The sequence below is a fragment of the Xyrauchen texanus genome, chromosome 2, assembly GCF_025860055.1.
Source record: "Xyrauchen texanus isolate HMW12.3.18 chromosome 2, RBS_HiC_50CHRs, whole genome shotgun sequence".
Classification (NCBI taxonomy): Eukaryota; Metazoa; Chordata; class Actinopteri; order Cypriniformes; family Catostomidae; genus Xyrauchen; species Xyrauchen texanus.
In genome coordinates, this window is record NC_068277.1 from 31,929,329 (window position 1) to 31,944,616 (window position 15,288).

The following is a 15,288-nucleotide window of genomic DNA, read 5'->3' on the forward strand; positions in this document are numbered from 1 at the left end:
AATTATTTTTATTATCATCATTATTATGTTTACATTTGTAATTGTCTTTATATCTTAAATTGTATTAGTAATTTTTTCACCTGTTGTAGACAGATACCAGCCTGACAGCAAATGTAAAGGTGGTTAATTTTTTTACCAACTCGTTGTTTTAATTGCTTTTTTGTTTCACTTGAAGTGCAATTTGAATTTAGAAATATCTCTGGTTAAAGTTTGTTTGAATAAATGAATTACATTTATAAAGCAAAATCAATGAAGCAAGAATATTCACAGATTCCTCAGCCGCGGGGTTGACGATGTAATCGGATATCGCAATATTTGTAAAAATATAAAGTGAACATATTTCTTGCATATTGCCCAGCCCTACTGGATAGTGAAATCTGAAAGTTTACCAGACAATGGCAAACATTTTTAGTTGCATATGCAAGTCAATTACTCACATTAAAGAGACTTGCAGAATTGAGTAAAAGATAGATCTTGGTATTTAAGAATCGATATAGAAATCGTTGAAAAAGTTTGCAATTAATTGGAAAACCAATATTTTTACCCAGACCTACTACTAGCTAACATGCATCTTTTCGCAATAAATCAGGAAATACAAAAAACCTTTATCATGTGAGTTTCAAACAAACTTGAGTCTCCAACCCATCTTGCAACTTAAACAAGAGGCAACAAACATGAAGGTGCATGACTTTCAGATATTATATTAATTCACCAAGTCAGTATATACACAGATTTATCTACAAACATTACAGAGGCAAGTTTGGTAGAATGCAGGTTAATACTAATGAATGACATTCACTAGCCACCTCATAGCTTAAAATACTTCTGAGTTTCCACACAGGTCTATGGTTTCCATCTCCATGACTATCCCACTCCTCTGATTGCCTCTTAACAACAGTCAATCATATGATCTCATCCATGTTCTCATTAATTTAATGGTCAGTAACGCATGGTGTCAAAGCAGTGGCCGTTTAAGACTGGAAGAAAAATTTGTGATGGAAGGAGAGATTAGGGAGGGTAATGAAGAGAGAAAGAGAAGGGTAAAAGGGCTGGGACGATGCGTCGACGCAATCGATGATCAAAATCAAAATATGCGCGTCGATTCGTCAGACCAAAACAAAGATGGCGGCGCCGGAGAGTAGAAGCAAAACGAATGGCTCCTCAGACTACCAGAAGTGCAAGGCGGCACGCACTCGTTCATCTAAAGTGTGGGAATTCTTTAATTTAAAAGGAAAAAATTATGTGATATGTCGTCTTTGCAAAATGGAGATGGCTTTCCATTCTAGCACCACGGCAATGCACCAGCACTAGGGCTGGGATGACGTTGACGCAAAAAATATGTCGACGCAATATATGCGCGTCGAATTGTCAGACCCAAAACAAAGATGGCGGCGCCGACGCCAACACGAGTGGCTCCTCAGACTATCAGAAGTGCAAGGCGGCATGCACTCGTTCCTCTAAAGTATGGGAATTATTTAATTTAAAAGGAAACAATTCCGTGATATGTCGTCTTTGCAAAATGGAGATGGCCTTCCATTCTAGCGCCACCCGGGAGCAGCCGCAGATGACAGAGCACCGTAAGTTTTTTTTCAACTCCCCACTTTGCACTCGATGTTGGAGTAGGCTATAATACGTTGTCGACACCTAAAGTTTTCGCTTATAGCTATTAATAATGCGCTTATAGCTATGAATGTCGTGAAAAATACATAGAGGACACTGACAACGCGCTGACAGACAGGACCAAGCAGGTAACATTTAATAAAGTCTCAACTTTCAAATTTGGACATTCAAAGAAAATTAAACCATAAATAGGCCTACTATTTTGTGGCTCTTTAATGTGTCGTGACAGATTGCCTCAGTTAAAGCTGCTCGTGAACCGATCATCTTTTCCTTGGTTAATTTATAGAATCAAATAGGCTAAACATGAATGTAGCCTACATCAGAAGGACTGTTGTTTTAACTGCGGAAAGATGTCAGTACAGTAGCCTACAATCCATTATTCAAATTCAAATCCACCGACGTTAATCTTCTCTCTCCTGACTACTTTGTCGGACAAAAATGGCGTATTATGATTGATTGATCAGATCGCCAGTCAATCAAACTCCCAGCAAATGTTTTTTTTTTTTTTTTTTACATTTTATACACCCCCACCCCCGATGAAACCGGTATTACCGGTGTTGTCACAAGTCGATTAATCGGAATCGAATCGGACTGAAAAAATGAATCGTTAGATTAATCGATGCATCGAAAAAAATAATCGCTAGATTAATCGTTTAAAAAATAATCGTTTATCCCAGCCCTAATCAGCACCTGAAAAGACAGACAGCTGAAAAAACTCCCCTTCCTGCCTCTTTGGCTCAATAGAGAGTATTATTTAAATGTATTAAATTCAACTTATGTACATATTGGGGCTTTGATCAGGTACAAAAAATTAAATAATCAAGAGTTCACGCAATCTCACCAAGACAAATTCCTTGTATGTGTAGCATACTTGGCAATAAAGCTCATTCTGATTCTTATATTGGTAGTTAATATGATTGATCTTAAATGTTGAGGCTAAAAATGGTCCCTATATATATGCAATGCTTTCTATATCAGTTCATTTACTTTCTCCCTTGGAACACAAAAAGAGATGTTAGACAAAGTGTTGGCTTTCATTGTATGGAAAATACATCTTGTGTTCCATGGCCAAAAGACAGCCTCATGTATTTTCAAACCTAAATAGTGAATGACAAAGGAATTTTCATTATTGAGTGAACCTTTAAGAACTAGATTTATATCCCTTATTACCACCAAACTTTAAAAAAAACACATTTCAAATCAGGAAAATTACTCAACTGCATTCAATTTAACAGTAAATATTCAATTGCGCTAACTTGTCAATTTTGGCAGTCCTACTAAATAAACACAGTGTTCTTCTCCCAATAAACAGCCATAGCTTTGACACCACCAAATGACTTAAGCACACTGGAGCATGCACACACTGCATAACATTGCGGTTATGGTCTAAAAAGCGTTAAGGGTCTCAGGCTTACTTCAAAAACCCAAACATACATCACACTCACACACAGAGAGAGAGAGAGAGACTGTCTTTAGCACTGACCATCAGAACAGGGTAGACAGCATGAGGCTGCTGCTGATGGGAGAAAAGAGAGGAGCACGTCATTACATGCTCACGTTCTCACACCATTCGCATCCACACTCACTCATGAAAACCAAAATCACTACCTCACAAATCTACCCAGGCACATGAATGGTTCTTTTGTATTTGGATGTGTTTCTAACCTTAGCACTGTGTTGGACACCTTAACCTTCCTAGAACGACACAATGATTGCCATTACTATTCAGCTAATATTTGGAAGTGGCGAATAACTGGCTTAACATGGTCATCTTTTATTATGAGCAATGTTGAGTCAGACAAGGCCAATTATGCTGCTGGTGTGAAATCTGACATACAAGTGAACAAACAGTATGTAAAGTGAACCTGGTGTATTAAAAAAAAAAAACAGCAGCAAACCTTTGCCACTAAAGTTTCACACTATAAAATATGATAATAGTTATCTCAGATAAAAACTAAAATAGATGACTCAATTTAAGAATTTTTTTTACTATTCTTACTAGTTTGAATAGTAAATATTACTTTCTAAACCCTAAAGTTTTCATTAATAAAAACATTTAAGTGGTCCTTATTCAACAGTAATTGAAATGTCACCTTTTGGAATCAACTCATAAATACATTCATATATTAAATAATAAATGCATTCTTTAAACTGGTTTTGAGTACTACTAAATCAAAATTATCAATAACAAAATTGCAGCGGAGTGGAACACCCATAAAACCTGGTATGCCTGGTAAACATGGTGCCAATAAAATTTAAGCCATTCTTCTCTACTCAATTGAACTTATATAAAAAAAAAAAAAAAAAAAAAAAAAAAGAGCAGATTTATATGCATTAAGAAGTACTGAGGAGAGTCTGATGTGCCTTATGGCTAACCTCAGATCCAGTCATAATTTCCCTTATACTGTATAAGACATGCTACAACTCTTTCAATAATTAAATAACAAATGATAGTTAAAATCACAGATAAGTTCATTTTATTTGTAACTAGTTAACTGTACATAAATAATTACACTTACTTAAGCTAAATAAGTATGTTTACTTTGAATTTAAGGCAATCGGGTTGAATGCTTTTTCTAAAGGTCAAATAATTTGATTTTAAGGTGTAGAAAAGCTTGGTATTTTATGACAATAGTTAATAAAAGTACCATTTACAAAAGTACCATTTACATACATTTATTATGGCTTTTCATAACCATGATGTGTATGCATCTACTCTGGGCTTCCATGTCTGTATGTATGCCAGTTACTAAGCTGTGTATTTTTATTTTGCCACAGCTACAGCATTGTTAACAAAAGAACTGAACTAAAATAACTAACTACCAAAGCCACAGACATGCACAGCATTACCACTGACAGGTCAGTGGTACAGCACACCAAAAGCTTTCACAGGCGTCTCGCTCCTCTCTCCCACTTATTTACCTCTGCCCCTCACATTGCCTCCCTCTCCTTTCATTATCTATCTTCTTCTCTATCCTGCTTTCTTTCCCTCACTCTCTCTGTGCCAAACACTGCTGGCTCCTGATTAACAGTGAATCTTTAATGACCCCACTCACCCATCCCTCCCTCCACCAGGGCACACAGATTGATCTCCTGCCATCTCACCAGCCAACAAATAAAAGCTTGTTTTTTTCAGCCTGTGAGTATGTGTGTGCGCGTGTTAATGCCTGCAACAGTGCCGCAAGTGTCTGCCTGACTTAATCCATTCATCAACCATTATGACGACCATGGGACACTACAAAGTGTGAGTACGTGTGAGCAGAAGCAGCAACCACTGCCCCCCTCCCTCCTCCTCTCTTGCCAAGCTTCTCTGCAGAATGGCTGGCTGTATAATGATGGAGCCCCATAGACAGTTGCATTCAGTCAGATTTGAAGCAGCAATTACCTTGAAAACAGGGGTCAGAGTCTTGGCTCATTTGCCTTAATTGAATCCCAATATCTGTCTCCAAGCTGCCTTGACCCAGCTCAGGACCTTCTACCCGCTAGCAAAGCACGGCCTAGCCCAAGCTAATCAAAGTTGGGTCAGCAATATTCGCCACCTCCCACAAAAGGCACACTGTCCTGTTCCTAGACTGCTAAACAAATGCGTCATTTATGTAAATATTATGTTACATTATCTCTGAATTATAATCCAGCTTATTGCCCACTGAAATAAAACCATGTTTACTCTTCCTGAAACTTGAGGCTGTAATGAAAGTGATTGTTTGGGTTGCCTAAATCAATGGGAAGCTCCTCAACGCTTCTTAACACAAGCTCTTGAAAGCATTTAACATGGCTAATCACAGACAACCCTGACAGATTTAGACTTTGTGTGTTAAAAACAAGAGCTTAATTTTACAAGCCTAAACATGTTTCTCTTCAAAAACCTGTGACAAACAGACACAAACAGAGTTAAGAACTACACGCATAAGTGAACTTAAATGATCCAAGCGGCATATACTAAGACAAACAAATGGCATAAAAATGCAAACATAATGGTGTAAACACATCAAATTTAAAATCAAAACAACATAAAATCAGACCATGAAGGGCAGGGGCAAATCTGCAGCAAGAGACATTGGAAAAAGGCACACCAACAATTCTGATGTCCTCCCAAATCAGAAGTACAAACAGCTCTAGCCATCAGAAATTCGCTCGAGCGGTTTAAGAGCTGTTGAGTTGATACATGCTGGAATAAATGAGTGTCAGAGGAAGACTTAAAGCTAAATTACAAGAGTAATTTTATATTTCATAATTACACCCTGTAGATCAAATTATTATTTAGGAGCAAGGCATAAACACATTAGTACACTGGGGTGTATGTGTGCAGGTTTACCCCTGGACCTGGTCAAATGAAGAAAAAAGAAGGGTATACACACGGTGAGAGGCAGATTGGGAAGTCCACGTACCCCGATGATGGCATTCAACTCTGTCATTGTCACTTGCTTAGCACGTTCAACAGCCTGTGCGACCTGCTGTTGGTGCTGGAGGAAAAAGAGACAGATCAATACATACCAAATTAGCAATGGCTAGCTAGTGAGGTTTTGGCAAAAATGGGTATAATTTAAAAGTTAAAAGTAAAAAAAAAAGAAGCTAGAAGCAGAGCAACGAATAGAACACTGAAGCTATATTTAACGTGAAAAGGCATCTAAACAAATTGAGGGAAAAAAACAACAACAGCGCGACACTACAACAGTCATAGACGTCCGCCTAGCGCAGACGGACAGAGAAACACTGTGTAAACGGCCCATTTAGATGATATTTCTTATTTAAAAAAATTTATAGATAGAAAAAGCACATATTTACCTCTTGTGACAGAAAAGGCATGATTTGAGCAAGAATTGCATTTAGACGTTTGGCAATCTCAGTCTGAAAACAAAAACAGAGACATACACATAGTTATTCAATCAGACTGCTAAATATTGTCACCACCTCTCCAATCACTCATACGCATTTAATTCATAACAGCATGAGCCTGAACACCCTCACGTTACTTTCACATTGATGAACTTTCTAAACAAGCCTCTGAGCATCCCAACGAGGCATGATTGGATACCTCCAGCTCGCTTGATTAATGAAGTAAAAACTTCAGAAACGTCAGTTTTCTCTGATGTTGCCATGTGTCTGAATTGGTGCATAATGAACACGAGGCTCTTTGAGCACTGATATGGCATACTGCTCATAAAGCCAAACCCTGCTTCAGCACACTACTGAAATGGATCTGGCCAAATGCACAGCTCTTCCAGGCCAAGATGGGCAAAAAGCCTGTGGTGCCCATCTGGCCAAGAGATGGAGAGGGGAAAGCAGAGGGGGGGCCTCAACAACCCCCCACCCCCTCATTACCCAGAAAGATTATTTCATTAAGATGCTGAAATATGCTAATGCTGATTTGGTGCTGGGAGATTAACGATGGAAATACTGAGCAATTACCATTTTTCCCCATGCTCCTACTCCAGCAGCACAGGAGGAGAGGAACCAGAGCCCTACAGCAATATTCAAAATGACTTTTATTGATATAGAGAGACAGACAGGATAATCAGCCAACATGGCTCTGGCTCTCCAGTATTACTCATGGCTACCTGAAGCCCCAAGAGCTATATTTCATCATGAGCTTTGCTAATGGCTCTGGATAAAATGGGGAAGAGAGAGAGAATAAACCAAATCATAAAAAAGCAAAAATTCATATTTGGACCATTGGGAAAACAAAGAAAGAATCAAAGCAATTGGAATGTTATTGGGCCCTAAACAGAAAGTATAATCTAGCAGAATATCTCTACACTGTTAGAGATACAAAAGCAGTGATGGCTCCTCACCAAATCTGTGATCACAGTCTGGCCATAGAAAAAGGCAGACACAGAAAAACATGTCTTCCAAAGGAAGAATGAGTCTGTGCTCACTGTGACACGGGTGAGGCTCTGGACAGAAACACTTTCTCCTTTACTCTGAGAAATTCACAGAGGTGAGAGAGAAATATTTTGACAAACCTCATGACACAGTTTTTCAGTTTGGAAGAAATGGATCAAATGCAGGTGTTACTGGGGGAGGACAATCACGCATCGGTTGTAACAAAATACATTTGAACTGCACACACTCAGAAACCAATCAATGCCTTGATCGACATAATCAAGGAGTATTAATGTACATCTGTTACCGTATTTATAATAATGTTTATTATGTCTTGATAAATATTTTATTTTAAATTGCATAGTGTATATTGTTATTATAGTTTTTATTTTATTCATTAAATGGCACCTTATATGAATTATAATTTTATTGTCATTTGTTACTTTTTTATTATTATCATCATCCTTTTAATTTTTTTGTCATTATCTGTTTTGTGTATTAATGCTTTGGCAATATTGTATGAAAAAAAATCATGCCAATAAAGTACTTTAAAACTGAAACCGAGAGAGAGAGGTGCAGGGAGGAGGGGAGAGAATAAAAGAGAATAAGAGAGGGAGAGGAAGTATGGGGCGGTGAACAAATTGATTATAGGTTGGAGCAGATGGCCCAGCAGGTGAGGGAGGAGAGAAATTTCTCTTTCACTGCGAGCCACATTCCGTAAATTTTTTGGCAGCGTGACCTTAGTGCCTGTGGGAGGGTGCTGACCCAGGCACTCTGATGGATTTGGTCTCTCTTTAGAGGGGGGCGAGAGTGGATATGTTCTGACCGGTGATGAACTGTCTCTAGGGATGTGAACAAAGGATCTAAGCACTCTCCACACCCCTCCAGTCATTGAGCTATTAATGCTTTTTTAGCCAGGCCTCGCGCCTCCCACACACACACACACACACACACACCAAGTCTGCCTTTATCGAAACAAACGGCAAATATACTCTAACAAACAAGCATAAAAACACTGGCCTCATACACAAAACCATACAATGAGATTGTCTCTCTCACACTCCAATCACTTCAGCCCCGCCTCCCTCCCCTGTGCTTTCATTCCCGTATGCCACTTCGAGGTTGCCACAGCAACCGGCCCGCCCAATCTCTCCCCTTAGATCATTATGTAAATTGGAGATCTGCTTGACCATAACAGGCAGTAAAATCATATTATGTGCACAGGGGCAGGTCATTAAATTGAATTTTCAGCCTGTCGATCAGATCAACTTAGCAAATAATGCAGGATGAAAGGGGGCAGCCAGGGGAGGGGAGTAACGGCTCCTTTTTCATGGGTAGGGTGAAGTGTGTGTGTGTATGTATTAAGAGAGGGGAGATTGGGAAACACTACAGTTCCTCTATGCCAAATAACATTGGTAATTTTCCAAATGAGGAGATATTCCACAGTGATTATCAGGCTATTCAGTTTGACCGTCTACTGATAAAGGGCACACATACACTGCTTGCTACAATAGTACACAACACACTGTGTACCACCATCTCCAAATCCTGGAGGGCAGTAAACACCTACTTACAGGGGCGGAGCTAGGGGAGGGGACACAGGGGCAATGGCCCCAGCTGAAAACTGACTGGTCCCTTCAGTGCCCATGTCTGAAAATCTTTTTATTTGCTCATTTGCATACTTGTCACTAGCACAACACCTAAATGTCAAAGCAACATTTCTGCAGGTACAGCATACTGTTTTGACAGAAACATTTGTGTGATTAACAGTAGATCTCACACAAGGAGAGCTACATTAAAGGAAGTACAACTTTTACATCTCAAAATCCATCTTGAAACCCATGTACTGCCTTTTTCTCACTGCAAGCAAAAGCATCAACATGCCGTTACATAGAAGAGAAGTGCTGCACCAACATGCTGAGTTTGTGCTTGGATAAAATATCAACTGTATCTGGGAGACACCTGTTTTCGTCATGCTTTCTCTGTGCACTTTATTATGGTTTATTATAATGCAGTAACACACTGGAGTAGCGATTGATGTATGTCCTCTTGAAAACATCTGTCGAAATCCAAACACAAGTGGTCACAGAAGACGCAACCAGGTTTCACAGACATGTCAAACACAGCATAGTGAGATGTCTACGTGGGGCTGCCTGTGTCTGAAGAACAACACGCTGAACACAAAAGGTTTTGAAATGCACTCGAAACCTACTTAACCCATTTATCAACACAACTGTTTGCAAAATAGGTGTTAATAAAGCAAATCAAAGAAGTTAAGATGTCTTTTGGGTATTTGGAAATTCCACATGCAGTCATATGTTTCCAAGTTGGCAATTTAATTTGTGAAAAATGTTATTATTGCACACAGTTTTTGGAACACTAGTGTGCGTTCCTCCTTTTGCCATGTGGATATAGTAGATCTTTTTCAAAAGTGTCATTTAACTTGTTCTTCTACACAGTTCAAGTTTGTGATCAACTTATTTTATCTGCAAACTCTACGCAGACCAGAGCAACATTTCAGATGCAATGACTTGGTCCGATGGTTAGTCCAGTTATGATTTAATTATTTAGTCATTGTGACTTTTTTGATGTGCATCTTGTATTCCTATTTAAATAATAAGAGTTAATTTGGTAAATGTGTTTCACAGTTTAATGTACATTTCTTCACCTGAAGTGTGCGTAAAAGCTTTTGATGTGCATTTTGGAGATTTTATTCGCATCTTTGTGTTTCCATAACCATTTTAATGCAATATCCCAAAATGCGCATAAAAATAAGTTGATGGAAACCCAGCTGACAGACATACAAACACTATTTCTGTTCAGTAAATCTGACTGAATCCAGAGGATATAAAAAGTTTATATTTGCAAATTGTGGTTTGTGTTCTGTTCTATGTTAATTATGCCTTTTGAATGTAAATGTTGTATTCCTCATGCAAAGTATTTACTGACAGTTAAGTATGAAATAGTCCACAAAGCCATATTATAATGTATGGCCGTTATCAAAAGGAAACACTCAATGAAGTTTCTTTTACAGTACAGAACCGCAGCTCTGTTATGCTGTCAGTCCAAAAATCACATCAAGGCAATAGTAATCCATATGACTACCGTTGTTAAATCCATATCTTTAGAAGCAATATGATAGGTGTGGGTGAGAAACAGATACAAATGCAAGTCTTTTTTACTATAAATATCCACTTTCGCTGTTAAATCTGAAAGGCACATTTGCTGCCTATTTAGTTTCACTTTCACATCTGAAAGTGAAAGTGGAGATTTAGACAAAATAATTCTTAAATATTGTTGTTTCTCCCCCGCACCCATCATCTCAAAAACATGGATTTACTACTGGAATCTTATGGATCGCTTTTATGCTGCTTTTATTATATTTGGTGATACAAAGTTCTGATCACCATTCACTTAATTTGTATGGACCTATAGGAGTAGAGAATTTCTTCTAAAATCTTTGTGTTCAGCAGAAGTCAGTCAGTCATAGTCATCTGAGATGGCATGTGGGTGAGTAAATGATGAGAGAGTAGGGCTGGGCAGTTTCTCAAATTAATTCGAATTTGCATTGACCATTTCATTTTATTTATATTTCAAAAAATGGAGACTTTGCATAAAAACATTGCAAATGGTATAGTTACATGTACATTGCAAAACCACCAAATGCTGAATAAGGAAGAGAAAAATGATTAATCACACTTGTCTTAATGCAGCTGCACATGTGGCACTCCAAATAAACATGACAGGTTAACAAAACAGAGACTGCTATAAAGACAGGGGTAATATTCCCAGATGTACACAATGTGATTGTAGCTCAGCTTCATCCATCATGCAAGTATACACCGGCTTAAGACCATAACTGGCCTCGGCGTGAGCACGTTGATGAACAGTCTCCTTTCATTTCTTTTCACCCATAAAAAAAGTGTTGGTTACGTGACCGTTATTGCACTTCATTTCAAATCATGGAGAGGGTATATATGGGAGAGTCAAACATCCGCCGCTCCTTTTGCAACGATGATTCAGATAGATCGTTAATTATTGCTTTGTTCTGTGATGTGTACTGCATCAATAACCAACATATGGCAAGCGATTTTGCATTTTGAATTGTATTGATAAATTATTTCATTTTGCTGCGCTGCTCAGTGTGAACTGCTAGAGGGTGTGTCTCTATCTGCAGGGGTTTATGAATATACATAACTGTTTGATATACAATGAGTACTTTCTAGATAAACTAATTTATAGATATTGATTTCTAGACAGACTGGGTTTACATAAAATGAAAACCTACACTGGCTAAATATTTAGCATTTTTTTTATATTATTATATTGTTTCTGAAAATCTGAACAGTTTTTAATTTATTTTACATTAACACTATGTTGACAACTTCCCCCTTTGGTGCGTTTGTAAATGTTTCTTGCACACCTTTGTTGGCTATAATGAAAAGAATTTGGATTTCTCAGGTTGCCTTTCATTCTAATAAAGAACAAACAATTTGAATCATGTTGGACTGCAATTAAATATTGAAAAAATTATTTGCCACATCAACAAGCCCTATGAGAGAATTTGAATTGTTTTGGTGAAAGATCCCTTTAAGTCTAATGCACGCATTTAACCATACGTCACGCTTCTACTCAGTAAATCTGATGGAATCCATGCAGACAATTTATATTTAATTTATGTTAGATTTGTTTCTATAGATTGATATTTTGCAATTTGAGGTTTGGGTTCTTCATCCATCCATCCATCCATCCATCCATCCATCTTCAACCGCTTATCCGAAGTCGGGTCGCGGGGGCAGCTACTCCAGCAGGGGGCCCCAAACTTCCCTATCCCGAGCCACATTAACCAGCTCTGACTGGGCGACCCCGAGGCGTTCCCAGGCCAGTGTGGAGATGTAATCTCTCCACCTAGTCCTGGGTCTTCCCCGAGGCCTCCTACCAGCTGGACGTGCCTGAAACACCTCCCTAGGGAGGCGGCCAGGGGGCATCCTTACCAGATGCCCAAACCACCTCAACTGACTCCTTTCAACGCAAAGGAGCAGTGGCTCTACTCCGAGCTCCTCACGGATTACTGAGCTCCTCACCCTATCTCTAAGGGAGAAGCCCTCCACCCTTCTGAGGAAGCCCATTTCGGCCGCTTGTACTCGCGACCTAGTTCTTTCAGTCATGACCCAACCTTCATGACCATAGGTGAGGGTAGGAACAAAAATTGACCGGTAGATCGAGAGCTTTGCCTTTCGGCTCAGCTCCCTTTTCGTGACAACGGTGCGATAGAGCGAGTGCAATATCACCCCCGCTGCCCCGACTCTCCGGCCAACCTCCCGCTCCATTGTCCCCTCACTCGTGAACAAGACCCCGAGGTACTTGAACTCCTTCACTTGGGGCAAAACCTCATTCCCTACCTGGAGTACGCAGGTTTGGGTTCTGTTCCTTGTAAATGTATTATCATTTGGAAGTAAATGTGATCCTCCTCCTGTAAGTTACATTTCATGATAACTACATTTTCAATTATAAATGAACCGCTCCTGAATTCTGTAAAATTTATAAATTCTGTAGAATTTATGGTTTTTAAAAGAGTTAATCAATGTATGTAAAATATATAACAAAATTATGCAAGTTTTTTTTAATAAGTTTGTTTTTACATTCCTTGTGTATTAAGGTCATGTGTTCAGATTTCAAGAACATCGACTCATTTTGACACATTATTAACTTGGCCCCTCTCTGCACACTGTGGCCCCTCCTTTATACATTTCTAGATCTGCCCCTGCCTGCTTAAGCTAACAGCTTCCTGTTGTGATGTCACATCTAGATTTAAGCATTTTTTGTTTTGAGTTTAATCTTGTTACTTTCGGAAGTTTTGACATCCAATATACAATTTTCACGCCATTCTTAGCGGCATCCATGCACAACTCGCCACGCACCCCACTGAGCTCGAGAACCACATTAAAGCGACCATGAGGAGGTTACCCCATGTGACTCTACCCTCAGTAGCAACCGGGGTTGCTACTTTGGTTGCTTAGCAGACCTGGCTGGAGTCACTCAGCACAGAACTTGCAACTCCAGGGGTGGTAGTCAAAGCATCAATACTCACTGTGGTACCCAGACCCCGACCTGTACATGTTTTAGTAAGATTCAACCCTGATACACTCCATACACCAAGCCACAAGATGCCTTTTATTGGCTTCACTTCACACAAACTAAACAGAAAAATACACACACCTCTATGGGTAAAAATGTAACCACATATTTCCACATATCAATTCTCAAATCCAAAGATCGATCTTTTATTCTATGCGCAGTGCTCTACAATGAGAGGAAATCGCTCGCATTTACAACCAAATTTCAAGCTATAGGACTAAAAATTTATATATTTGGCAACTGGCTGGGAATATTTAGATTTCCGCACCAGTGATTGTATAATATAGTGGTAGATTATTCAGCAGTGAGACCCTTTCAATAAAATATTCAAAATGTATTGAATACTTTATCTTTTAATACTCTGTTCTCAAAGTCAGTTGTTGATCAAAAACAACACAAATATTAGTTCTAATCATAGCATGGATGAGGTAAATACATTATAGAGTCTCTCGTTCACATGTGCCCATTACAGATGCTCTTTACAGAAATACCGGTTTCCTTAAAGAGTACCAGTTTTTAGCATATGTTAAATAAATCAATGTAGATACATGTAAATAGTATACATTTTGCAATTAAGCAATAAAAATAATAAAACGTATCCATAATATCATACTTATTGATTAAAAATATGGATTTGTTCATTTTTAAATAGCTAAAAATATAACTAGTAAAACATAAGTTTACTATTTTCTTAATGTACCTAGTTAGAAAGTTTATTTCTAAAGAACATTATTAGCTGGGAGAGAATTTCTTTCATATGCAACCAAAAGGGACACTATAACCGAAATATACCTATATGAACCAATACTGAACCAATACTGAATCGAAATGGAATCGAGAGCTTGTGAATCGGAATTAAATTGGGAAAGCTGCATCAATACCCAGTGCTACTAACCTCAGCCTAAACCGATGTACCATGTGTTCTCAGGAAGAGAACAGGAAGTATGGTACTGCTGAGTGCTAGAGGTGTGCCGTAAACCACTAGAACAGCTCCCACACAGACTGATATAAAATAGGGCACAAGAAGTGAAAACAAGGCCCTTGAGCAGAGAGAGAGGGGGATTCACAATCCCAGGTGCTCAGTGCTGTCAAGCAGCATGTGAAGAGCTCTCACACACAGCTCTGTCAATGGCATGCCAGAAGCCATTTACCTGTTGCTGTGGGTACAAGCAGAGTGCAAAGAGACACTGATGAGGATTAAATATGCTGCAAACAACTAGACACTAAAGAAGAGCCACTCACTACCAAATTAACACATACAGACCGCCACACTCTCTCTGTGACTCAAAAACAATAACTGACAAGATATTAGTGTAAGGGACGGAACAGAGTGAGTTTGTATAGTTAAATATACATTTATATGCTCAATCAAATATAAGTAGTGTTTGTTGAAAATGTAAAGCCATTCATATCCAATCTATAATCAGAAAAACAAATAGATGAAAGCACTCCATTTCTGTCTGCCTGACACGGTCTACTCAAACCCTCTGGCTAAAAGGCTGCATTGAGCAACAGTAATCTGTACAGGGTGTCTCTGTCTTCCCCTTGCTGGATATGCAGAGCAAATCCTGTTGGAACTGTTTAGTGATGTTTGTGTCTCTCTGTGCATTCATCTGCTGGAGACGAACACATAGGGCACAGACACGACCACCTGGTTCATTGAACAGAGCTCAGAGACAGATCCAAACTCACTTAAAAACACACTAC

At 38.8% G+C, this 15,288-nt stretch overlaps 1 protein-coding gene across 6 annotated transcripts in view; it reads right to left on the minus strand.

Annotated features, from left to right (window-relative positions):
• tle3b (TLE family member 3, transcriptional corepressor b) overlaps positions 1–15,288 on the minus strand; it is a 40,770-nt gene that overhangs the window by 13,547 nt on the left and 11,935 nt on the right. For 3 of the 6 annotated variants that reach the window (XM_052139006.1, XM_052138990.1, XM_052138997.1), the window contains exons 5-6: positions 6,406–6,468; positions 5,979–6,083 (exon numbers count right to left, since the gene is read on the minus strand). In XM_052139006.1, the coding sequence (XP_051994966.1) occupies positions 5,979–6,083; positions 6,406–6,468 (168 nt within the window). Of the gene's footprint in view, positions 1–3,103; positions 3,137–5,978; positions 6,084–6,405; positions 6,469–15,288 lie in introns of all 6 variants that reach the window. The other 3 variants (XM_052139014.1, XM_052139022.1, XM_052138982.1) reach the window with 2 other exon arrangements.